This window comes from Pristis pectinata, chromosome 12, assembly GCF_009764475.1.
Source record: "Pristis pectinata isolate sPriPec2 chromosome 12, sPriPec2.1.pri, whole genome shotgun sequence".
NCBI classification, from domain to species: Eukaryota; Metazoa; Chordata; class Chondrichthyes; order Rhinopristiformes; family Pristidae; genus Pristis; species Pristis pectinata.
Window position 1 is genome coordinate 30,958,885 of NC_067416.1, and position 26,479 is coordinate 30,985,363.

A 26,479-nucleotide genomic window follows, 5' to 3' on the forward strand; every position below is an offset into this window, starting at 1 on the left:
AATTACTGTTACAGGCTGATGATCTTTCATCAGAACTAATCAATGTTAGAAATCAAACACAAAACAAAAGGGAAAGGGAGGAGAGAACCAAGGGAATGGTCTGTTACAAGGCAAAGACTAAGAGTCAGTGGTGTAAATGGCGATGGTACCGGCCAAGACAGGGTAGTGTTAATTGCAGCTGATCTGTCTGGGGAGGTGGAGAGAGGGTTAAAAATAAACAACACTGGAACGGAGGTGATACACAACAACACTTGCTGGAAATAAGAGTATGCTGGAAATACTCAGCACCTCAGGCATCACCCATGCAGGTGAGAAAAACAAAGTTAACATTACAGGTTGATGATCTTTCCTACACAAGCAGGACAGTTCCTACACAAACTCAACAGTCCGATGATCTGAAATTGCTGAATTCCTTGTTGAGTCTCAAGGGCTGTAACATACCCAAGCTGAAGAGGAGATGCTGTTCCTCAAGGTTACTTGTTCCAGTGCCAGAGGCACAATATGATGCTATGTGCCCATGATGCTGCTGCAAGCATTTTTCATTGCACTTGTGCATACAACAATAAACTCGACTTTGACTCAAAGCGAAAGGAGATTTAAAAATACGACAGCAACTACAAGTTTGGGTTCACCCTTGTGGACTGAAAGGTCCTATCCCACAAGGTGGTCAGCCAATCGGCATTTGTTTTTTCTGATGTACAGACCACCAGATACAATCATTAAATACAGTACACCAAATTACAGTATAACCCCACTTCAAATATATGCATGTCATACCTAGACATAAAAATTAGAAAGTTGCTATCCACAAGCTTCTGCACTGTTTTCAGAGAAAAAGGACTCCTCGCTGAGTATCACAAGGACCATTGAAAGAACTCTAGTCAACTATGGGGACAGATCTCAACTTGCCTGTATTTTGCTCCCTGCAATGCTTTCGCATTCTCCTGCAAGTTAGTGCCACTCAATATCTAATAAAATCTCAAAAAGTGTCCCTTCTCTTCCACACAACAGAAAACTCTTCCGCCTTCTTGTGGAAATTTTGACTTTGCTATCCATTGTAAAGACATTTCCAAACTCTCTAAAGTGCAACTACATCTGCTCAAAAGCCATATCAGGTTTCAAATGCCCATGATGGAGGTTTGAAGTCTCACTTGGCAAGACCAGCACATTGTGGGATTCACCAGAGGGAGAGACTGCCTTACAATGCAAATTAAATCACGTATTTTATGTCAGCAGGGTAGTCTTTTACAAACTATAGTTTAAGTCCTGTCTGACAGGTTAATATTGCCTGAAGAACCAATTCCCCATCCAACAGCCTCAGTTCCAATTTGCAGTCTACCCAAACAAAAATTACAAATTAAGTGTCAGGAGGCAAGGTGAAGAACAAAATGAGAACTAAAACAGGCAGCAGGGCTGTTTTGACAAGTTAACTGGAAATAAAAACATTCACGAACAACCAGGATTTCCTTTTCTCTCATGATCCCATTGTTTTTTTTATTGAATTTCTCCCTCTCAGTGGTATGACAACAATTTTCATTTTTCCACTAATGAGAACTCAGGAAGTTTGAGATTTAGGTTTTCCCATGCATGGTAGAAAGATCAAGACTATTACTACTAATGCAGTTTAGGGTCATTCTGATAATGGAAACGTTGCTCATGGGATTTGCACTATTTCTTTTTGCAGTTACCAATTCAAAGGGTTTTAAAATAGCGGACGGAATGTGCATCAGGAGTGTTCATCCTTTTTGGTTGGGAAAATATAGCAGCAAAACAGTACTCTCCCCCACAAGTACTACCATCAAGCTACAATTCTCTGACCAACTACTCCCAATATCTATTCCAACCTATAATCAAGCCTTCTTACATGTTTCAACCCCCACAAACCTCACCCTCCCAAAGTCTCCTCATGCCTGTACCACATGATCCAGCCTCCTGTCTCTACCATGCCCCACCCAAAACTACACACCTGTACCAACTTGCACCCATATCCCTCTTACACCTGTGCCAACCCATAGCCTACACATCTGCCATCCTCTTCAAGCATCCACTCCAGTCTGCGCCTTGTCACACCTCCACAACCCACAATATATCTCATGTCCGACAGCCACAGCAACCCATCTCCAGCCTTCTGCTTGTACCACCTCAAACCCATGCCTCCTTCCTCCTATACTAACCCCCCCAATACATCTCTGCTACCCACTGCACCACCCTCACTCCTAAGCCTCCTCACATCTGTGGCATAGCCCTCCAATCTGGCACATTACCACACCCAAACCTTAATGGCAATAGTAGTTTAGTGAATATGCATAGAGGTTCTATGGCATGCACGACTGTTACTGGATTAATCATGCCAAGGCACAAGATAAAAAAAAAGACAAAAGCTGTAGAGGGAATTTAAATACAGCTCATTAAATTACAAAAAGCAAAGCTAGTCCTAGCAACCGTGTATGCTCTCCAAAACCCAAGTGGTTTTCAAATGACTTTTGGGCAAGGAAATCTGTTGTTTTACCAAATGTGGGCTATACACGACTCCGTAATGAGAGACCTGGGGTACCCTTAATTGTTTGACAAAATGGACCAGAATGCCAAGTAGTAGTATCAAAATCAATGTGCGTTATGTGGAAGGACCTTAATGCAAACTGAACAGCTCCTGAAGGGGATGCATTGTCCCAACTTCCCAGCCCCACCTTTGCTTTTCCTCAGTCCTATCATATTAACAAACAGGTTGCATCCTCCAGAGGCCGGAGACATCCAGTCGCAAGAGCGGTCCGAGCTCAGCCTCCGAGCCTGCCCAGACCGTGTCCTTGGGTGACACCCATTTATTCCACATCCGTCTGGGTGGCAGTTCTCAAAGTCAGTAATAGATGGTTTTGCAAGTGCTGAGGAAACAATGTTACTACACCAAATTGTTCCTGGCCACTAAGTAAAGGAAAAAGAAAGTGACTGGTCTTGGTTGTACTTAAAAGGCAATTGGAAGCTTACAATTTACATCATCCCAATATCCATACTCCCTTGCTTGTACAGTATACACATATACAGACACACTGTCATCCATCCCAGTTCAAAGTTGTCTCTTGCTCTCTTCCCATAACATTTAGTTTTACTAACGCTTCATTGGTAGAATAATAGCAAGCAGTTTTGTTTTGAATTAAAACAATCTATAGATATTGACAAGTTGTGTAAAGAACACATTTCTCTACGTAGACAAAGATACAATACTAAACCATGCTACTTTTCAGGCTGGGGACTGAACTGAGGGGAGTCTGGTGAGTGTGTTCAGGGTTTGAATTCCTTTAGAAACATCCAGTGCTAAAATTTAGCTTGTTCTACAACCCAATTTTTCCACTGCTGAGAATCCAAATGAAAATGGAACTCATAACTTTCCTTCAAGGCGAGTAAACAAGGCCTGAAAACAAGTATCCAAGAAGTCACCCAATATCCTGAAAGTTATATTAAAAAAACAATTCTGTCAGCACATGCAATGATGTTTCAAGGGAAAACATGACACACCCTGGTACATGTTGAAAGATCCACAAGGATCATGGCTTTAAGTGAGGGGGCGGGTCTGTACTATCAGAAAGAAGACTTTTTATACCGATCAATCATTCAAGATCAAATTGGAAAAAAAAATTTTGCTTTCTACACTTAACATTTATCCTTTCATACCACTTCCAAAATCTTATTTTGTTGCCTTGAGTTGATGGAATGATATTTCAGAAGTGCAGTAAAAATATACAAATACTACAATTCACCTTTTGTGCATATGACAGAGGGATTAATTTTTAAAGTCACAAGCTACTACGTATAGTAGTTAATCTACTACACAGGCTGGTTTTAAAAGTGTTACATTAGAATATCCAAGTTTTGAACAAATGCAAACAAGGAACATAAACAAGTTTCTACTTGTTAATAGCTCCTGAAGTTCATTCTTTAGCTTCCAGTACATCCATACATGATTTAAAAGAATAGTTTACTCAATTAATGAGAGTCATGGACCAACAGAGTTGCTTACAAATGTTGTTCTTTATAAAATAAAAATTTATAATCTGTTAAACTGTAACAATGCCCAATCATTTAAGCTTTTGTGCAAAAGCAAATCTACAGCTGCAGAGCTATGAATCACTCAACAGTAATGTTAAGTTCAACCTATCCTGTTTGGAAGAGATGAGTCACCCCCATTCTGGGTTTTATTAGCTAGTCTACATTTAACTTGTTACTCTGTACAAGTCATGGCAATGAAACTATTTCTTCCACATTTATTGTTCTGAGCTTCTTAAGAATAATGGACAATTCTTGTTCCCTTGGTTCTTAGAAAAAAATAAAACAAGTTTTCCAAGCAAAACTATGAAGTGTATTTTAAGTAACTAAAATTTGTGATTTTGAAAACTGCTAGTTCGATGGTTCAAATTGGGCACTTTCCTCCCCCCACCACCACCAAGTAATTCTTTTTTAAAATATGGTGTTAGGTTTGGGCAGGTTTTAACCATATTTAATAATCTCCCATAATTGGCTGTCAAAATAATGAAGTGAATGGTTCTTCATTATCAAAGCAAAACACAAAAAGGAATCAACAACTTTAAGTTAAATTCAAATACCCCAAATGACATCTTGCTATTTGCCACACAATTAAAAAGCAGAAGTTGTGTTTTCAGCAATTCATAGGACTTAAATTTCCCACAGCACCGTCTAGCCCATTTTGGTTTTCATGTTAATTAATCCTAGTCAACTTAATATTGAAAACAATAAAAACTTAAAGAAATGAGACAATGCACCAGAAATTTTGAATTGTAGATTCTCCTTATTCCCTTGCTTTACACTAATTTCATTTCTTCAATTAGGATGGCAAGGAGATGCAATTAAGAGACCCATGTCCAAAAGGCAAGAATTCCTCGTGTGACAACATTAGCTCATACTTCCTAGAAACAAAGTCCTAGATGTGCAGGGCAAAAGATTTAAATGCACACACTCTTAGATGCAGCAAAGATGCCCAATAATAATCACAGGATCCCCTCCTCTAGGGGATCAGAGTCTGAAAATAAAAAGGGATCAATTACTCAAGATCAAAATGAAAAGAAATTTCTTCACCTGGGAGGGCAATGAATCTTCAGAATTCTTCACTCAGGAATGACGAGGCTTCTGCAGCCCCAAGTATATTCAAGATAGAGATCATGGATTTTTGGATATCAAGGATTATGGGATTTATGTACAAAAGTCACATTGGAGTAAAAAATGATCTTATTGAATGGTGGAGAAGGTAAACAGGGCTGAATGGTCTACTCCCATTTCTACTTATGTCAGTCACTGTTGATTCACGGAAATGCAAACAAGTGCCAGAATTCATTGGAAGTTTCTGCCTTAACCAAAGTATCATGTTGCAGAAATTACAGCAAACTGCAACCTAAATGATAGTTGTCAGGCACAGCATGCCATAAATTTCCTGGGACCTGTACGCTTGTCCAGAGAATACTTCCCATTAAATGCTGCAGCAAGACTTCATTTGTCAGATTGGTAGCACTAATTGCCATACCACTTGAGATTTGCTTAATAATACTGGAAGGTCAAATGAAGGGACAAGAAATCACAATTTACTGTTCAAATTGATAACTGCACTGTTGCCATTAGGCTTCATTTATTCAGTGGCACTGTTCTGACTGTTGACTCACCACTGCAAAGTGGCAATTATTCATACACTCAGTGGAGTGCTATACCAGTTCCCAGTCTCAAACAATCAAATGTGATTTCCTGCGTGGGCACATTTTGGATTGTTACTCCTACATGCTTGCAATTTCATCATAAATGAGATTTTTCTCATCCCTTAAATGAAAACAGGATAGGATTCAATCTTGCATTGAATGTAATAACCCAATCCAAAGTCAAGATGAATCAGCTCCTCTCAACTGAAATGTTCATTTATGTCCATTATGTTAACATTTGAATGCTGAATCAATTTTATCCCCCACACAGGGATGACATTACAGTGTGTACATTAGCTGTGCTTCTCTTGATCCACAGTTATACGTACACTACGCAGTATTACAATTTTTCTTACCAGCAAATTGCTACACAATTTCAGAGGAGATGGGGGGTAACAACAGTCCAATTTCTTGGTCTAAGTCAGTAGTGCCTCATTTGAGATTTGTAAGGCCATTTTATTTAGAGCATTAGACCATAGGCCAAAATTGTCAGCACTTCCATTTGCATGAGATGATTACACATAAAGGTCCCTGACCATGTATAGTGTTTTACATCATACAACTGGTCAATGACTCATCTGTCATTTGACCCCCTTTCTATCCTCTCTCACCCATGACACCCATGGATTTTTCTCCCTCGAGACTCCCTTGAGATTTTGTTCCACCCATTTCATCACTGCCCCACCTTCTTATCGAATCCTCTGACTCATTTCCTCTGCAATGGCAGAGGATAAATAGTGTATTCTGCTGTGCACATCACCTGGGGCTCATACATGGATTGGTTCTCTAATACTCTGCCATGTGTTGCTGTTGAGATAAATTTGCATATCCCTGATCTACACCAATAGTATCATTGTGGCACATTCTCAATTAGATGACTGAATGTGAAAGGTGGTGTACATAGGAATCAGACTGATAGAACCACCATCAATCAGCGCGAGTGCAAACAAGTTGAGCAATCCCCAAAAGCTGATGTACAGCTTCAATTAATTTTGTAGCTAATGGCTCTTTCACAGCCTGCTAATTTTACTCTAGAAAGGGGCCCAGAAAAAAGGACCAAGTTCTACTTTGTATTGCAAGTGAACCAAAAGATTTAAAAGGTGCCTTTTAGAGATAACTGTATTTTGGAAAAAAAGCAAATAAAAAGCAGGTGTTGCAAATCTGAAATAAAAATACAGATACTTGGAATATTCAAGCAGGTCAGGACTATTCTGACAAATGATCAATGCAAAATGCAAACTCTGCTCTTCTCACCACAGATGCTCCTGACCTTCTGGGTACTTCAAGGATACTTCATGAAATAACTTTTTTTTCCACTCCACATCCACTCAAGTCACGAGTAACAAAGGTCTGTAAGATCTTACATAAAAACTATTTAAGTTCTATAGAAACACACCAGATGATTCTAATGATTTATGCTTAAACTATATTTACACTTATATTTCGAGTATTCTTTCCTAATAAGCCCAATTTATATCTTGTGGCTCAAGGCCAATGGTAGGAATTTGAGAGGGCTGAAACAGACTGGTCCAAAAGGACAGGTCATAAAATGTGTACAAATGATGATACTCTATTTATGGCAGCAAACTGAAAAATGTACCAAATCCTAAACTAATTGTTTGTGAAACAAGCAAAGAATCGAAGAGTGCAAACTAACTAAGCTGCATTCTGCAAATTTTAGAAATACAAGATTCTCATTGTATGACTGGTGTGCCCTCAGATTCTTCAAACACAAGGTTACTGTGGTAGGCATGAAGAAAACTATCTGGGACAGTGCCCAAATAGAAACAAATATCCCAGTATTCATGCTGTACAGTTTAAAAATAATTTACCAGGTTTTGAACAGCTTACATGAGATTTGAAGAAAGCAGAAGTATCAAGTTTGGAAGTTGCATAGCATTTTCAAAAACCCATGGGCTCCACAAGTCAAAATTTCCATGCTCAGTGTTGCCACAGCCCAAGCTTTTATACCCAATCAAACACCAGTCACACCACAATCATTCCCATCCATCGTTTCCCCAACATGTTGAAACATCCATTTAAGGACATAGTTATATATCTGTAGTGAGACAAAGGACAGTAGCTAAGTTATTGGAAGTGCATCCAGAGAAATGATTTTGAATATCAACTTGGCACTTTGGAGCTCAAGTGTAAGTAGTAAAATCTGAAAATTTAATGATAATAGCAATTACAAAGATACAGGCTTATTGTTACTAATATCCTTCAGGAAAAATCTGCCATCCTCACTTAGGTTTACCCTATGTGCAACTTCAGACCCATCAGTATGGCAACTTTTAACTACCCTCCAAAATGAAGTAATAAGGTATTCAGTTCAGGGGGATAATTGGAAATGCTACACACACACACTTTTGTTGGCTTCAGCTCCATTTTTCTTCCTTGCATAGGTGGGAAAACATTGTCGTTTTCATGCATTACATTGGGATGGTACAGCATCTTGTGCAAAGTCTCACCCAATAAAAGATGTTTGGAACCAATGTATCCTATCTCAGGAGCCACTTTCCATTGTTGTAAGATGCAAGAAATCGCAGGTCATTCAGCTTCCCCGCCACCACCCACTGCTCCAACGTTCAATTAAAGATCAGCAATATCACCTTTCCTGCACCAACACCATATCCTTCAATTCTCTTAATATTAATAAAAATCAACCAACCTCTGGAACTTAAAACATTTTCCAAATCAGAAGTAAATCATGATCAGCTCAGTCCAAAAGAAATATTTCACCAGTGCAAGTCAGAGCTAGTCTAAATATTTAGCTCAGCAGCATAAAAAACAGGTCGTCCCAAAAAAAATTACAAAATGTCTGTACTGCCAGCGAGGAGAGGAGACTGCCATTCTCCAAATGCTGACTTTCAACAAGCTACCAATGCATACCAAATGCTGTGCAACAGCTGAATCTGACTCAACTAAAGAGACATGAGAGTCCAGGAAAATTATACACATCTTTCCTTCACCTCATCTCACCTTTGCTTCCTCAGTTTGGTCCACAATTAAAACTTGTTCACTGTTCCACCCATTAACTTGGCTTTGCTCCATGTTCCTCAATACTTCTGTATCGTAAAAATCATTAATCCAATTAAAGTTTCACAATTCAGCCATTATCCAAAGATATTTTCAGTGCAGCGTTGGGGGAAGAGAGAGTGAGGGAACAGCAACAGCCACACTCTTCATTTCACTCCTAAATTAGCACCCAATTTTAGGGGGGGGGGGGGGGGGGGGGGGTTGGTGGTGGTACTACCTTTGCCTTCTGTTCTGGATTAACCCAGTGGAGGAAACAAGACTATCTACTGACCGAATCCTTCAATGATATCAATCCTTCAACCTACAAGAAAGAAAATATTTTTTCGCAACAGTTCCTCAATTTAACCCTTTAATCCCTGCTATCATTGCAGTGAATCTATTATACCCTCTCCTATCCAACAGATCTTGAGGTTTGACATCAAAAATGGGAGTGTTTCAAGAGTTGACTAACTTAAGGGAGGAGTTGACCACTTTCCTCCCATTTGTATCCTAACCTTGGAGATAAAGGAGAAGCATTCCATTAGCCTTTTGTTGCTCAACTATTGCACCTTGGATCAGAATGCCTACAGCGCAGCTATTTGGCCCATCCGTGCGAGTTCTCTGCAGAGAAATTCAATCAACCCCCCCCCCTTTTTCCATAGTTCAAAAACCAAAATCAGATGAGCTATCATTTCTCTTCTACAATACATTTAGATTATAAATAAACTGCTGTTTGAGTTTTTATTTACTTCATATCACTCTTGGATATTTTACCAATTACTTAAGATTCCCTTCATCTCATCTTTGACCCCTCTGCCAAGAGTAAATGGAAAGAGGTTCTTCCCATATCTAAACCAATCAAGATTTTGAGCATGTCAAATTTCCTCTCAACTTTCTATTCTGAAGAAAATAACGCCAGATCTAGTCTATTTTTGTTTAAACCCAAAACTAGTCCTTAGAGATACTTGGAGTATGTTTTTTATAAACCTTCTCCTTCCTAAAAATGTAGCAAGCAGAATCGGGTGCAATACTCTAGACACAGGTTAACAGCTGTCTTCTATTTGCCCAGTCATGGATTTATCCAGACATTCATCCAGGCCCCACCATTTGGTTTATATATTGCCTCTTCATTCCTATGCTGGTTCTCCTTTATGCTTCCCCAGTTAAACAGAGTTTGTCTTTATAACCCTTTTAGAAAAGAGGTGCAATACTGGACAATCTCTAGTCACAAGAACAGAAGTAGACCATTTGGCCCTTTAAGCCTGCTTCATCATTCCACAAGCTCATGGTTCAGATCTCACCTTCCCTCAACTCCATTTTCCTAACCCATCCCCATAACTCACTATGGACTTAAAATGTGTGTTCCTCTCAGCCTTTAATACATTAAACGACACTGGAGTGAAGAATTCCAAAGATTCAGAACCCACTGAAAAAAAATTCCTTTTCACCAGCACAAGTGGAAAAAAAATCACTCCTTCTGAAACTATAAAACCAGCTCCTACTCTCCCTCCCCCACCCAGTTACCCTGAAGGAAAAGCTTCCTCTCAGCATTTTCAGTCCAGCACACCTCAGATTCTTGTGCATTTCAAAATAAGCATCTTTTATTCTTCTAAACTCCATTAAGTATGGGCCAAACAGCTCAACTGTTCCTTACAAGGCAATACCTTCATCCAAGGAATCAATGTAGTAAATCTTCTCTGAATAGCCCCCAATTCAGGTAAATAAAGCTAAAAATATCTGCTATATTGCAGGTATGATCCCAGTAACACCTTGTTACAACTGTACAAGACGATCCTACATTTTTGTTTTGAAAACTCCCTCAATGTTGCCACAGGATCAAAATTCCATTCACTTTCCCAATTGCTGCACCTACATTCTAACTTACATTTCATAAAGACACCTAAATCCCCATGGTCTCTCTCCATTTAAACAATATTCTGCCTACTAAAGTGGATAACTTCATATTCCCCCACATTATACACCTCTGTTCTGCCAAATGTTTGTTCATTCATTTATATCCCTATGCACCATCACCTCTTTACAACTTGCTTTTCCACCCATTGAGTCTATTGTTGCCAAATTTTCCATTTTACCCACATCATTAATGCAAGATGGCAAACAGACAAAGCCCCAGCATCAATTCCTACAGCTTTTCACTAGTTACAAGTTGTCTAACTAAAAGAGTTATTATCCCAACTGTTTTTGGTTAGCCAGTTCTCTATTCGTAGACATTAATTGCCAGCTCCACAAGCTTGTCTGGTGCACTTATCAAAAAACCTTTTGAAATCTAAGTGTAGTACATTGTCTGGGCTCCCCTTTTCTACCCTGCTTATTACTCCAAGTTTGATATTAAAAAAATTCTAATGATTTCACTTTCATAAAACCACATCAATTGTCCTTAATTGTATTTCCCAAAATTTCTGCAACATCAAACAATAGATTCCAATATTTTCCCCATTGAGGTTTCTCAGTGTTACTTTCAGTGGTCTAAATGACTGGAATCTTTCCAGGATCTAAGAAAATGAGAGCTCAACTTACACCCCCCTGCAGCCACTTCTTTTTAAAAACTCTACAACGTAGGTCATTGTGTCCTGAAGACTTTCAATCTTTTGCTCCATTTGCCTAGTTCTTTGTCTGTAGGTGATAACAAGTTTCAAATTCCTCCATCCTTCTTCCCCCAATTTTTCTATTACTGGGATGGTTTTTCTCTCCACTACCTTGAAGGCTGATGCAAAACACTTGTTCAAAGTCTCTGCCATTGCATATTAATTCTTTAAATCCAAGGTACCATTCCCTTTAATCATTCTTCCTTTCTTAAAATATTATACACCTACGGAAATACTTGTGGGAATCCCTAATGTTTTTATATTTCTTGCTAGTTTGTTCTCAAAGGACATTCTCTCCCTTTATCTTTAGCGACACAAATTCTCCCGGTTTTTGTTGGCCTATTTATCTTCACAACTTTAGAATCTTTTATTTTCCCCCCCCAGTTTGATACCATCTGTAAACTTTGGTTACATGGATTCTTACTTCTAAACAAAGATATTCCATTAAGAAATAAAGTATTTCCTAAATATCCCTGTCCTGATTGGACATTTATTGTCCTGATTCAGGGTTTCAATGCACAATGTCGACAATTCCTCCCCCCCCCCCCCCCGCCCCCACCAACAGATGCTGCTTGACCCACAACAGTTCATCCAGCAGATTGTTTGTTGCTCCAAATTCCAGCATCTGCAATTGCATCTCTCCTAAACATCTACGACTGTTTATCTCATTCTTGCCTTTTTATACATTTACCCAGTTCTCTCTAGCCAAATTTGCCTTCATACTTGTTCTTTGTTTCAGGCTATACTTGTATCATCTTCATTCTGCAATTCTTTAATTCTAACTTACCTGGGTCAGATACACTCTCATTCTACAGAATTAGATCTTTCTCCAGTTTTACACTGGATTGCTCCTTGCCTTTTTAAATTATTGAACTAAACTTTGGAATACTACATCCATTCTCCCCATAATATTATCCTCATTGTCACTTGGTCCACCCTGGTCCCTGGAGTCAGATCCATCACAACTTTCTTCCTTGTGTATCATTTATATTTCTGTACCCACAAGTTCTGAACACTTCAGCAGTTCCTCCTATTCCCATTACAAATACATTAGTTGTTCCCCATCTTCACCACTCCCCTGCACATTTGCTCCATTTCCTTTCCCTCACATTTGGTGACCTATAGAATACAATTGGTGCCAAAAATAACACTCTTATTAGTTGTCAACTCTAACCTCTCAATAATATCCTCATTCTCCAGCACCATAATAATTTAAATGTTTCCCCTTCCCACACACTCTTCTTCACCCCCACCAAACTCCCACCTTTCCCAAAAAAAACTTGCAATCAGAAATATTAGGACCTAATCTTTCTTTTGCACATCAAATCAAGTCCATGCCATTTATTACAGATCTGCATTCCAAACGTGACTTTCATAATCTCTTTTAATCTGGTACCACCCAACAATGCATTATTTCTTAACAACTGCCATTTACCAATCCTAATACTCTGTCTCCTTTTTTTAAAAAATATAAAGATAGTGCTCATCACCTTGTTAAGTTTAAAAGAGTCTTTCAATCACATGCCCAAAGGGATTTTTATTTTGATTGACAAGACCAATTAATGGATGTACTGCATGTTTTTTTAAAAATTTTGATGCAAGATTGGCAGATTTTGTTGAAGCTGACTGGATGGAATTCAGAACCACTTCCCAGAGAATACAATTAAAAGATTTGTTTCCTCATCAGCACCTCATGTTCTGCTTGGATAGCCAATAGCCCATTGGTATGAACATTACATTTTCCAATTTCAGGTAACCCACTCCCAATGTTCCTTTCCTACTCCCACCAATCCACCCAGGGTCTCTCTCTCCCTTTGTTCATCTTTTCCATCCCTCCCCTGTCCTTACCTAGGCTTAAAACCCTCCCCAACCTGCTATAATCTACCCATCAACCACATATCCATTTATCTGGATTTCTTCTCCCTTGGTTCACCTTTCTATTCCCTCCCCCACCTGGTTCCATCTGCCCATCATCCTTCTTCATCTAGGTTCCACCTATCAGCTACCAGCCCATTTCACCCCTCCCTTTCACTTCTATATACTGGTCATCTTCCCTCCACACCTTGCAGGGTCTCAACCCAAAATGACAACCATCCCTTTGCCTCCAAGTTGCTGTTTGACCCACCAAGTCCTCCCAGCATCTTGAAGTCTCTTGTCTTTCCTCATTCATTCTACATCACTGTTGCAATATCAGATTATTTGGTTGATTAAATAAGTTCCCAGCTCCCAAGGTGGGATTTCAAGTCCGATCGCTGGGACATTAGACGAGGCCTCAGGTCTAGTTGTCTAATATCATAACTGGTTTACTAACAATTCCCAATCTACATTACAAGATATTACATTTTGTGCTTTTTATTGAAGACTGGAATGACTCTCAATGTGTTCAAAATGCGGCCAAACCACAGCTTTCAAATTTAGGTTTCAGTATTTAGGTTTCAATTCCCAAATAATAGCCTCTGACCACATTGTTACATAGGCTACACACTCCAAATCTACTCAACAGTTAACATTTTCACAAGCTATTGCTGATGGATTTAAGGCCTTCTCACGGTGGTAGAAATGGCTTGCACCCTTTCTGCATGAACTAAATGGCACTGCCGTACGTACTCATCTTACGTCATAATGTTTATGGACAAACTGGTTAGCTTTTGTTTTTTTTAGGGAAAAAAAAAGGCCTCCCCTTCCTTCTTCCATATGAATCCTCACTTTCTTCCCCCAACACCAGAGAGGTCAATGGTGAAGTGAGCAAATCCTAAAATTAACACAAGCTTAAACCTGCTTAGCAACAATTTGAACCACACCATAGCAACAACCAAGTTTTGGTTACCCTGCAGCCTATCACTTTGCAGACTCAGTTAAAAACACCAATGTCACCCAAGTGTAATTAATGCATACTTAAAAGTCCAACCTTCACACATCATTTAGTAACAAAAAGGAAATTCAAAATAATTCAATGATAGTTTGAAGTTTGATGACCTTGTCAACCAAGTCAAAAAAAGAAAAAGACCAAAAGCAAAGCAAATCACAGTAAGAGATGCAAACCAGTTAGTTTCCACCCTCCCTTCTCTCTCCCCCAACCCCATCAAAAAAGAAATTAAAGTATATCAGGCTACTTTATGTCACAGAGGATGGTATCACAGCATTGCACAATTTGGCATTAGCTTTCTGAATCTATATGCAAATCTTTGTTTTGTGCTTAGACTAGTTTTTATTAAAAATCTGGGTTTCTCCACTTAAAATGATCTAGCACAACAACCAAGGATCAAGTTAAAACTAACATTCAGATTTACTTTCCCCATATGGAATTATTTAAAGTTCAACTGAGATTTTTGGCTTCATGCATTGCAGATAGTTCAATGGGCTTTGAGCCAAGTATTTCCATATCCATTTATAAACTTTGTAGAAACAGATCAAATGAGCAGATATATGCTTATCCATTGCAAATGCATCAAGCCAAAGCAGGTTTACAAAAATCAAGCAAAACTTTTTAAAATGTTGCAGAGGAAAAAAAACTGCTTCGTCTTTCTGCATTCCCTACATTAAGAGGCGTGTCCTTCTAATGCTGTTGCTAGGTAACTTGTTATTTTGCAAGAACAATAACATGTACAATACCAAAGTTACACAGCTTTTTTGTTTTTTTTAAAGAGATGCTGCACATGGGCTAATTCCCCCCACCCATCTCAGAATCCCCAAAAAAGTCACCTGGAAGGTTAATTTAGTTACAATATATTTTACATGGCTCCATTACCCCCCATTCCCTCCCCTTCCCCCCCCAGTAAACTTAGAGGAAACTCAATGGCTGGTTCTGATATGACATCACTAAACAAATGTATACTCCAGACAGACTTGAACCCATGAGCAATGCATGAAACAATGTACACCGTTCCATGGCCCACAATTTACCCGATCCTCAAGACTCAACACTTCTGTTACAAGTAATCAGATTACTAAGAACATACATAGGCTGCAGAAAGAAAATGCTGAAATGTGAACAGTGGGCAGCTTTTAAATATCATGGGTGGCATCAAAGTCATGTAATATAACAAGCAAATTTGGAAAAGCTTTCAGCATGTAATAAAAACTGGAGCTATAATACTCACCCAGTACATAGTCTATTTTTCCATTGTGTTTAGACAAAGTGTCACTTTAAAAGTGAATGCAGCATAAACTGGAGGGGGAAAAAATAAAAAGGCAGGCAAGGAAATGTTCCTATACAGCACATCATAAAAACAAGCCACCTGTGAACAGGCATCCATTTCAAAATAAGAGTCACGGATAGAATTCCATAATGTAGACTCCCGTTCAATTTTACCAGAAAGGAAATTTTTAATATTCAAGTTGCTGATTCTGACTAAAGTTTGAGCCACTCTTGGATTGAAGAACATGCCTCTACAAACCTGAAAGCAATGTGCAACTGTGATCCTGAACCTCAAAACACATTCAAACAAGTCATGAGACTAATTGAGTCACTGCCTTTTGAGGTGATAAATCAAATTTCATAAATTCTGTTTGGGTAAAAGAAACACCCAATAAAGCTAGATACCTAATTATTGCTTTTCTACATCTTCAACAGAAGATGCAGCAAAGTATTATAGCCCCCTCTTCTCTGCACACTCACCAAGCAGGATTTTCACCATTTGCACTGTGTAAAGAACTAGCTAACAAGACTAGGAGTTAGTGGAAAAAAAAACACAGGAGTATTGCCAAAACACATTCAGTTATTTCCCCCCAACCTTGTGCAGTTTCCCAGTCCTACCTTGGTATGCAACTACAATAAAGGGTTCATGTAACCCCAACTTCTGCAACAGAATGAAGTTTTCCATCACAAGATATTCTACTAGAAGCACCATTCACTAGATTTCTGTAATGGCTTTAAAAACAAATTAATCCACCATAAAATTAAATTCACAGAAATCAATGACTACAGCACAGGAGGCTAATAAGCCGGCCTCAGCTCAACAATCTAGCTGGCCCCAACCCTTTGCCCCACAAATTTTATTAACTGCAAGTATAAAAGAGAGTTATTCAGAATGACTAATGAGACAGGAATGCCTGATGCTGTGTTTCCACCCACCCTTAAGCAAATGCTAATGTCAAGCAGAAAATGTGAACATTGTGGAATAAGGCTTCACTTCAAAGAGTTCTCTGAATAAACCATTGAAGCAAATCTCTCCACCCCAAAACAAGCAGTAATAGGTATATCCTGAAGACAAAGCATTTTAAATGAGTTAAGAGTAGAGTTGTGTGTCAAGTCTGTTTAGGTGAGAATGCATGACAGGTTTATGACTTCTCAATCATTTAAATGTTGTTCATGCACAGAAAACTTCTTAAACACTTCAAAAAAACAAAATTGTGGGAGACAGATGAAGCAGGCGTAAAAAGCGTAGGAATGAGGCGAGGCAAAAGAGGCAGATTTGATGGTGGAAAACAAAGGAAAGGATGCAGGACTGAAGGTTGAAGGAGTTAAGGCAGCAAAGCAATGGAACCAAATCAAAGCAGTGGCACCAATACCAAGAGAAGTTGCATGGAGAATTCTGATGGGTATGGAATAATATGGGATGAGATCACAGAATTTTAACAACTGAAAACCAAGGCATATTAACTAAGCCTGGAATGCAGATGAAAAATGTGGATCATGCTGCAGCTTGTTCCATTGCATGCACTGCTTTGAATGAGCAAAGTAGGAAGGCAGGCTAGACCTGATCTCCCATGATCCCTAATCAGTCCTTGCCTTTCCAAGTGCAAATAAATCCTGTCGCTCAGAATCCCTTCCATTAACTTTTCCCACCACTGATGCAAGGCTCAATGGCCTGTAGCTCCCTGGCTTATCTTTGAAGTTATTCTCAAATAAAGGCACAACATTAGCTAATCTTCAGTCTTCCAGTAAATCAAGCATTGAAGAAATTCATATTAATCATCACATTGTTTGGTGTAGGTAGACAGAATATGGAATTCTTGAGGCTATCTGACACAGCCATCAGTTTGTTGCTTTTATTTGTCTACCTCCCAATCTTTCCCTTTTAATGAACTTTGTTCCCTTGGTCTATCTTCCCTATTCATGCATTGTCTTGATTTATTTATACACTTGCACCACCAGAAACAGCTATACTGCCCCATGGCAATAAAGGTACATGCCAACACCTGGATAATGTGGACCACTTCCCATATCTCAGGAGCAACCACTAGCTGAAGACAAATTTGCCACTGCCATAACATGCACCAGCACAGCCTTTGGTCAACTGAGGAAAAGGGTATTTGAAGATCAAGACCTCAAACCTGGCACAAAACTTGTGGTCTACCAGACAACCATTATCCCTGCCTTCCCATGCTTCTGAGACCTGGGCTACCTACAGCAGGCATTTCAAGGTACTGGAAAAATACTACCAACACTACCTCTGCAAAACCCTCAATTCACTGGAAGGATAAGCGAACAAATGTTGGCTTCCTCTCCCAGGCCAAGATCCCCAGAAAATAACATATTAATCATCACATTGTTAGGTGTAGTACAGAGAAGATAATAAGAGCACGAGTCGTGGCTCATTAATCTCCATGGTTTATCTTGACTTTGTATGATCTTGGAGTGAGATAAGGATTGGCATGGTAACGCTTGTCACATTTTGCTTTATGCTTTATGTTTTTTTTTCTGCACATTTGCTAACTGGTATCCCAATGTTTTAAATATACACATATCCTCACAAATTTGATTGCCAGACAGTAGCCAAGCTCTGATCCTCTAATATTAGTATACTCCAGAAAAACTAAAAGAGACAGAAGTTGTTTAGTCACTTGACAGGAGCAATGGTGTGATGAATGGAGGGCTAGAGATTTGGTAGGCTGACAACAAATTGATGGGGATGGGGGGAGTTGTAACTAAAAATGTATATAGTGCTGCAGGAAGTGCAAATGCTGAAGGAGAGAGGAAATGATTAGAAGATATTCTTATCAGTAATCAAGACTGGACATAACCCATGGATGCAGATGAGGAACATTAAACTCATTAACACACCTAACCAGTGAACTGGAAAGCACAAATTTCCAAATAAACTAGCCTTAATGCAAGATCAGTCAAGTCTGACATTTCCAGAACACCAATGGTGGTGCCATTTCATTAGTTGAGAAGTGAACCGTGACATGAAATGTTTCCAACAAACAAGATTAAATATAGATCCCAGCTGACACACAAGGAGGTAGTGTTTGGTAGTTCAAATGAAACTATCTGACTACATATGAACACTAATATGGCAAGTAACCACAAGGCATTCACAACTCTAAAATACACTACTTTTGGATAAAATGACAGGTATCAATTAACTCAGTAACCTGACTGTGATTAAAACATGATATCAGGAAGTGCCATCCACTGGGATATACAAAAAGATAAGCCTGAACAAACAAGTCAAGAATTATTTGGAGCTAAATTAACTGCTTACCAATTCTGCCTTTAGAGACATTGGAAGTGATAGAATTTACATCAATTACACCACTGTCAAAAAAAGCTTCAAGCAAACTAAGTTTTAAAACTGTTGCATTGATACTAATACAGCTCCAATACAGGAAGACTGGAGGGCAAAGTTAAATATTGGAACACTTACTTATCTTTTCCAATTGTCTCATGGTCCTTAACCACCACATGAATTGATGAGGAAGCATTTAGGGCCTCTCCCTTCAAATCAAATTCAATTTTCTGTGGGTGAATAAACAAGTCGATAGTCAACAACAAAAAATTTAATCAGAATAAGTTTTAATTCAGAATGATCTCCATTTTAATAGATGCTGAATAATTGAAGTGGTGGGAATTTTTCACATTAGTCATCTCACCAATGTTTTTGAAAACAAGCACAAACTAGAGATTATCTGAGAAACACATCATTGAAAAGTGAATCGTAAAGCTCATTTCATTGTTACAAAGTCACGTTCAGATAGATTGAAGAATTATGAAATATCACAATTAGAACAAAGCTGTAGTAGTGCAATACTTAATGAGTTCCAGAATTCAGACTATATCCTCCAAAATGACAAAATCTGACACTGTTTTAAAAAGGTTTTAAATTTAAGAACACTTCTTAGTCTAAGCAATCTTACCTCATTCCACACTGGGTTCAATTCATTATCAATCGACTTGGTTTTCTTCTTTTCACCTGAAATAGTTAAATATTACATTTACAGGGTATTGATGGACAAAGCAAGCCACATTGAAAAGCATAGCACATGACCCAAAACATTACCAGCTGGTTGGAATTTCACCTTTTAATTTTTCCAGCCAAAGTAGGATGAATTTGGTATCCCTTTCCACAAATACACCAAAGTTCTTTTTTTGAGTGGAGAAATAGGCAATAGTCAACAATTTTAGTCACTAATCAATTAGTGAACTCAAATGATCTCCACGTAACATATACTGAGTATTTGAAACAATTCAAAAGAGGTGAATTCTTAATTTTAGTCATCTCACCAGCAACATGTCCTGAAACAGAAATGAGTGCTTATCTGATTAACACTCACTCTCGTTGGACAAGTTTAGGGGAATTAATGGGTTAGTTGTGATCAGACTGAATGATGGAGCAGGTGCAAGTCAAAATAGTTTATTCCCATTTCTAGTTCCTAAATTAGACTATTGTTTATTGACTACAGCTCTGTCTTCAATACAATAATCCCAAGTAAGCTTGTCACCAAACTCCGAGACCTAGAACTCAACACCTCCCTCTGTAACTGAATCCTTGACTTTCTAACAAACAGACCACAATCAGTGAGGATAGGCAGCAATACCTCCGGCACGATTATTCTCAACACTGGTGCCCCACAAGGCTGCGTCCTCAGCCCTCTACTCTACTCCCTATACACTCATGACTGTGTGGCCAGATTCTGCTCTAACTCCATCTACAAGTTTGCAGATGATACCACTGTTGTAGGCCGCATCTCAAACAGCGATGAGTCGGAGTACAGGAAAGAGATAGAGAGCTTAGTGGAATGGTGTCATGACAACAACCTTTCCCTCAATGTCAATAAAACAAAAGAGCTGGTCATTGACTTCAGGAAAGGGGGCGGTGTACATGCACCTGTCTACATCAATGGTGCCGAGGTCGAGAGGGTTGAGAGCTTCAAATTCCTAGGAGTGAACATCACCAGCAGCCTGTCCTGGTCAAATCACGTAGAAGCCACAGCCAAGAAAGCTCACCAGCACCTCTACTTCCTCAGGAAGCTAAAGAAATTTGGTTGGTCCCCTTTGACTCTCACCAACTTTTACAGATGCACCATAGAAAGCATCCTATCTGGATGTATCACGGCTTGGTACGGCAACTGCTCTGCCCAGGACCACAAGAAACTGCAGAGTTGTGGATGCAGCCCAGCGCATCACAGACACCAGCCTCCCCTCCTTGGACTCTGTCTTTACCTCTCGCTGTCTTGGTGAAGCAGCTAGCATAATCAAAGACCCACCTACTCGGGACATTCTCTCTTCTTCCATCGGGTAGAAGATACAGGAGCCTGAAGGCACATACCACCAGACCTAAGGACAGCTTCTAACCCCACTGTGATAAGACTATTGAACAGTTCTCTTATACAATGAGATGGACTCTAACCTCATGATCTACCTTGTTGTGACCTTGCACCTCATTGCACTGCACTCTCTCTGTAGCTGTGACACTTTACTCTGTACTGTTATTGTTTTTACCTGTACTACATCAATGCACTCTGTACTGACTCAATGTAACAGTACTGTGTAGTGAATTGACCTGTACGATCGGTTTGTAAGACAAGCTTTTCACTGTACCTCAGTACAAGTGACAATAATAAACCAATACCAATATTATCATGTTCGCCCAAAAAAACTTCTTCAACCAGCATATTAGCATTTTAGAAAGTGAACCAAGGTCCTCTTGCCTGCAAATTCATTATAAGACCACAATATATAGGAGCAGACTTAGGCCAATCGGTCCATCGAGTCTGCTCCATCATTCAATCATGGCTGATTCCACACCCCCCACCGCATTCTCCTGCCTTATCCCCAAAACCCTTAACTAATCAAGAACCCATCAATCTCGGTCTTAAATATACCCAATGACGTGGCCTCCACAGCCCTCTATGGCAACAAATTCCACCAATTCACCACCCCCTGGGTTAGGGGGTGAAGAATCCTATCCCTCTATGTTCCTCCAAGTAGGACTTTCATCAAAGCCATTAAGAACTCTTGGGATACCCAGATCGCTAAAATATTATATGAAACAGCTCAAATACAAAAGAAAAAGGAACTGTACTAAAATCAAAGTAGAAATGATTTGCATTTTGTTGACACACATTTGATTTGAATGCATTATTTACTTTCTCTGCACTATGGTATTTGCTTCCTCTGGTGATTCTTGAATACTCCCTAGCAGTACAAACTGTTTATTCATATCCTGATAACTCACTATTCTAACATCAGGGTACGTTGCAACACACGTTGATTCTCAAGAGTTGATGTGTCTGCGAATACACCCATTTACAAAAATGAGAACTCATTAGCTACCTAAATTACCATCAGAAGGATGTTGGTAGAAGTTTACATAACTCTCTGCATATCACAAAACAGATGGGCAAGTTAGACAAAAGGAACCTTTGACCCAATAAATTCTCTGAAGTGTTTTTTTAAAAAATACATTTCACCATGTACAAAATACTGAAGTAATGCCAATTCCTTCCTTCTCATTGCTTAGCTGTGTGTAGGCAAATTATTTCTAAACCAATCCATTTGCAGAGCAGAGAAATTAAAATGTTCAGTGCTCCTTACAATTTCTAATCTTAATTCCATGAATAATGCTGTAGTTGTGTGAAATATGAACAAGCCATCTTTATTAACTTAGAGACAAAGACATGATAGAGTGTAATTGACACACACAAAAAAAAAATCACCTCCTGACTAATTATCAGTAACCCCTCAAGGCACTACATCCAGGACACTGTGGGCAGAATTCTCTCTGCTAACTTTGGAAGATTACTTGACCAAAAAAGGAGGGACTAAAATTTCCAGACTAATCAGTTTGTCAATAAACAGCAATTATATTGTGAGACACACTGTCTGTACTATGTACACACAGCAATAGCACTGGGGTGGTTGGGGGGGGGGGGGGGGGGGGAAAGAGACATAAACAGGGGCAAAGAAATAAATCTGGCTGCTGAACTGGGCCTAGTTCAGAACAAAATGGAAATCTTAAAACTTCAGGAATGTTGGCAGAATTCTTCACCCCCTAACCTACTTCCTGAAAGTTCATCCATCAAATAAGAGCCTCTTATTGATACAGGAAGAAAGTTTATGATAAACATTTGCATTGCATTAGCATTTTTTAAAATAATCATTTATATTTTCAAACACCTTGTAAGTGGTGGACTAAACTTATTTGTAAAGAGTTCCAAAAAAAAATAACAGTAGACAGTAGTGAAAAATTGTTTGCCTGTTAAATGCTTTGACCAATCCAACTAAAATTCAATTTCATGCTAGTCAAGAACTATCAAAACATTCAATTCTGCAATTGGCAAACTGCAATTTTATTATTAATTATAAGCTTCAAAATCAATTATGCAGAACTTTGAAAGTGGCTGGAACTACAAACTGATAGACAAACATTGTTTCATGTCCTGGGCAAATATATATTGAGACTAAAAGCATTAGGGTGAAATCTGGAAGAGGTATGTAACAGAGATAGTGAATACATGTCTTTTCCAGGAATTATATTGATAACTCATTTCCAAACTTCAATCTACATTGCATTTCCATATTTTACAGCACAGGCTTAAAATGAAAATGTTTGCAATGGATATCACAATGCAAGGATTGTTATTGTAAATATTGGAAAGGGAAATCCCAATCATTAGTGTTCAAGGTATTACATTTTAAAAGAGATGACAAGCTCTCAGGATTTTAATTTTGAAGCAGCAATTGATTCTCAATTATCCACAAACAATTTGAAGAATAATTCCTTTAAAAAGTAAAAGCAGGGACTAGAAGAGTGAATATCACAGGTATATTTATTTGAAACAAAATCCGTGGAAAGTTTTGTTGTATCTCTTTTAAAGATATCCACTCTTTGGTAAGGTGGATTTTAAAGGCACTTGCCCCTTCTGGGGGTCTCAGCTGGCTGCTATTCACCTGGCCTAAGACCATGCAGATATGGCAGCCAATCTTGACCCTGTATTACCTGACATCCTCAGAAAAATTTACCAGGAGATGCTTAACAGCAATAGGAATCCAAATGAAAAGTTTCTCTTATTCAACTGGGACATTGATCCCAATTGCTACATCCCCGATGGAGACCCACTAACTCAGCATAAGCCAGATACTATATTAGTAGTATGTTATCTTGCTTAAGAATACAAGATTTTGAAAGACTCTACAAGGATTGTCGCCTGCTAGCTGCTGCTTCTCGCTGGAGAATCCAGGACTGGGGAGCATAATTCCAAGATAAGGCTCAGCTATTTAGGCCAGCGAAGGACAAAAATATCTCGTGGCAAGAGGTTCCAAATTTTTGGTATTCTATCCTTTAGATTGGCTGTACCCAAGGCTAGAATGAGTAAAATTTTGGTCAGCAAGGAAATAAGATATAAATACAGGGCAGTAAAATGAACACAGTGTGGAACAGCCAAGACATTGAATATCAGGAATATCTGAAACAAAACCACAGTGCTGGAAACTCTCAGCAGGTCAGGTAGCACCTGTGGAAAGGGAAACAGGGTTAAATGTTTCAGGGCGCACCTGTGGAAAGGAAAACAGGGTTAAATGTTTCAGGTGGCAGACCCTTCGTCAGAACCCGGAAAGAGAAAACAAAAAGCTGCAGAGAAGGGGTGTGTGCCTGTGGTAGAGGATGGAATATTTGTGACTTGTTAAGGCCAGGGTTGCTATGGCAACAAGTTTATGTGGGCAATTGGAGGGTTGCAAGAAGTATCATGCATCGCAAATAACAGACCACAGCACAATGGTGGGTGGTGGGGAGGGGGCGCGCCGGGGGAAAGAGAAAAAAATTAAGCTAATATCACAGACTGAAGACGGCAAAAATAGCCTGTTCTAATATAGAAAGAGAAAGCAAGTTATCATAAGTTGTAGAATTCAATATCATCGCAACCTTCCACACGAGCTCAGATAGGAGACTAGATCCTGTTCTTCAAGCTTGCATCAGGACTTGTTACAACAATGCTGGAGACCAGAGACACATTGGTCAGCATGAGAGTGGGATGGAAAATCTGAGTGACAAGTAAAAAGAAGCTAGTGGTCATCTCTATGTCTGAATACAGGTGCTCTACAAAGCAGTCACCCAATCTGTTTTCTTCAACACTGTGGAGACCACATTGTTGGCATCAAATGCAGTATGCTAGACTGGCAGAAGTGCAAGTAAATGTCTGCTTCTGATTCACATGGAAAGACTTTGGGCCCATAAGACACAGGAGCAGAATTAGGCCACTTGGCCTATTGAGTCTGCTCTGCCATTCGATCATGGCTGATTTATTTTTCCCGCTCAACCCTGAATGGTGGAAGGGAAAAGGTAAAAGGATAGGTCTGCATCTGCCGTGGTTGTGTGGGAAAGTGCAGTAGGGCAGGGAGTGACTGATGGGGATGGAAGAAGGGAATGGAATGGTCCCTTCAAAATATGCAAAATGATGTGGAATCTTGAAGCTGGCAGAAATTATGAAGGATGATATAAAACTTTGGTTAGGCAGCACATGGAGCATCGTGTGCAATTCTGGTCTCCCCATTACAGGAAGGATGTGGAAGTGCAGAAGAGGTTTACTAGGATGATGCCTAGATCAGAGGGTATGAGCCATCAGGAGAGATTAGTCAAACTCAGTTTGTTTCTCTGGAGTGTCAGAGACTAAGGGGAGACCTGACAGAAGTTTATAAAATTATGAGAGGCAATAGATAGGGTAGATAGTCAGCATCTTTCTCCTCAAGTAGAAACGTCAAGTACTAGAAGACATGCATTTAAGATAAGAGGAGGAAGTTCAAAGGAGATAGCCAGGGCAAGTGTTTTTTTTGGAAAAAAAGCACAGAGAGTGGTAGGTGCCTGGAACGGGCTGTCAGGAATAGTGGTGAAAGCAAATACTATGGTGGTGCTTAAGAGGCTGTTAGATGGGCACATTAATATGTGGGAAATGGAGGGACATGGATCACGTACAGGCAGAAGAGATTTAGTTTAATTCAACGTTGTGTTTAGCACAGACATCGTGGGCCAAAGGTTCTGTACCTGTGCTCTACTGATCCACGTTCCATGTTCTATGATCTATGACCTGTTGAATGCAGATACTAGTAAGTTGGAAGGTGAAACTAGAGGAACTCTAGGGCAGGCATAGTAGTCTAGCGGTTAGCGTAATGCTTTAAAGTGCCAGTGACCCAGGTTCAATCCCGGCCACTGTCTGTAAGGAGTTTGTACATTCTCCCCGTGTCTGCATGGGTTTCCTCCAGGTGCTCCAGTTTCCTCCCACATTCCAAAAAAGACGTACAGGTTAGGAAGTTGTGGGCATGCTATGTTGGCGCCGGAAGCGTGGCGACACTTGCAGGCTACACCCAGAACATTATGCAAAAAGATGCATTTAACTGTGTGTTTCGATGTACATGTGACTAATAAAGATATCTTAAAAACTTCTCTTTCCCCCCCCCCCCCCCCCCCCCCCCCCCCCCCCCCCTTCCTGGACAGAGCAAGGATAGAACAGAGATGCAGAAGATAAATGAGACATAATCAAGGCCTTTGTCCATCACTGCCAAGGGGCATCTGTGTGGAAACTTTCATCAGAGAGAATACAACAGAGGCAAGGAACTGGGAGAAGTGAATCCTTACAGGAGGCAAAGGAAGATACATATTCAAAGTAGTTGAGAGTCTGTAGATTTGTAACAAATGTTTTTCATTACATCCTGAGACAGACAAAAAGCTCCTGAAAGAGAAGGGGAGAGTCAGATGTATCACGAGCAACCCAGATTCAATTCTGGCTGCTGTCTGCAAGGAGTTTATAAATTTTCCCCGTGTCTGTGTGGGTTTCCTCCGGGTGCTCCAGTTTCCTCCCACATTCCAAAGATGTAAGGGTCAGGAAGTCGTGGGCATATTATGTTGGCGCCAGAAGCAACCCGACACTTGCGGGCTGCCCCCCAGAACATTTGACCCAAAAGATGCATTTCACTGTGTGTTTCAATGTGCATGTGACTAATAA

General features: G+C 39.5%; 1 protein-coding gene across 1 annotated transcript in view; it reads right to left on the reverse strand.

Moving 5' to 3' along the window:
- The window catches only part of LOC127576924 (myoferlin-like), a 183,359-nt gene that overhangs the window by 154,942 nt on the left and 1,938 nt on the right, over window positions 1-26,479 (reverse strand). The window contains 2 exon segments of the mRNA XM_052027748.1: window positions 18,910-19,001; window positions 19,400-19,455. Coding sequence (XP_051883708.1) covers window positions 18,910-19,001; window positions 19,400-19,455 — 148 coding nt within the window.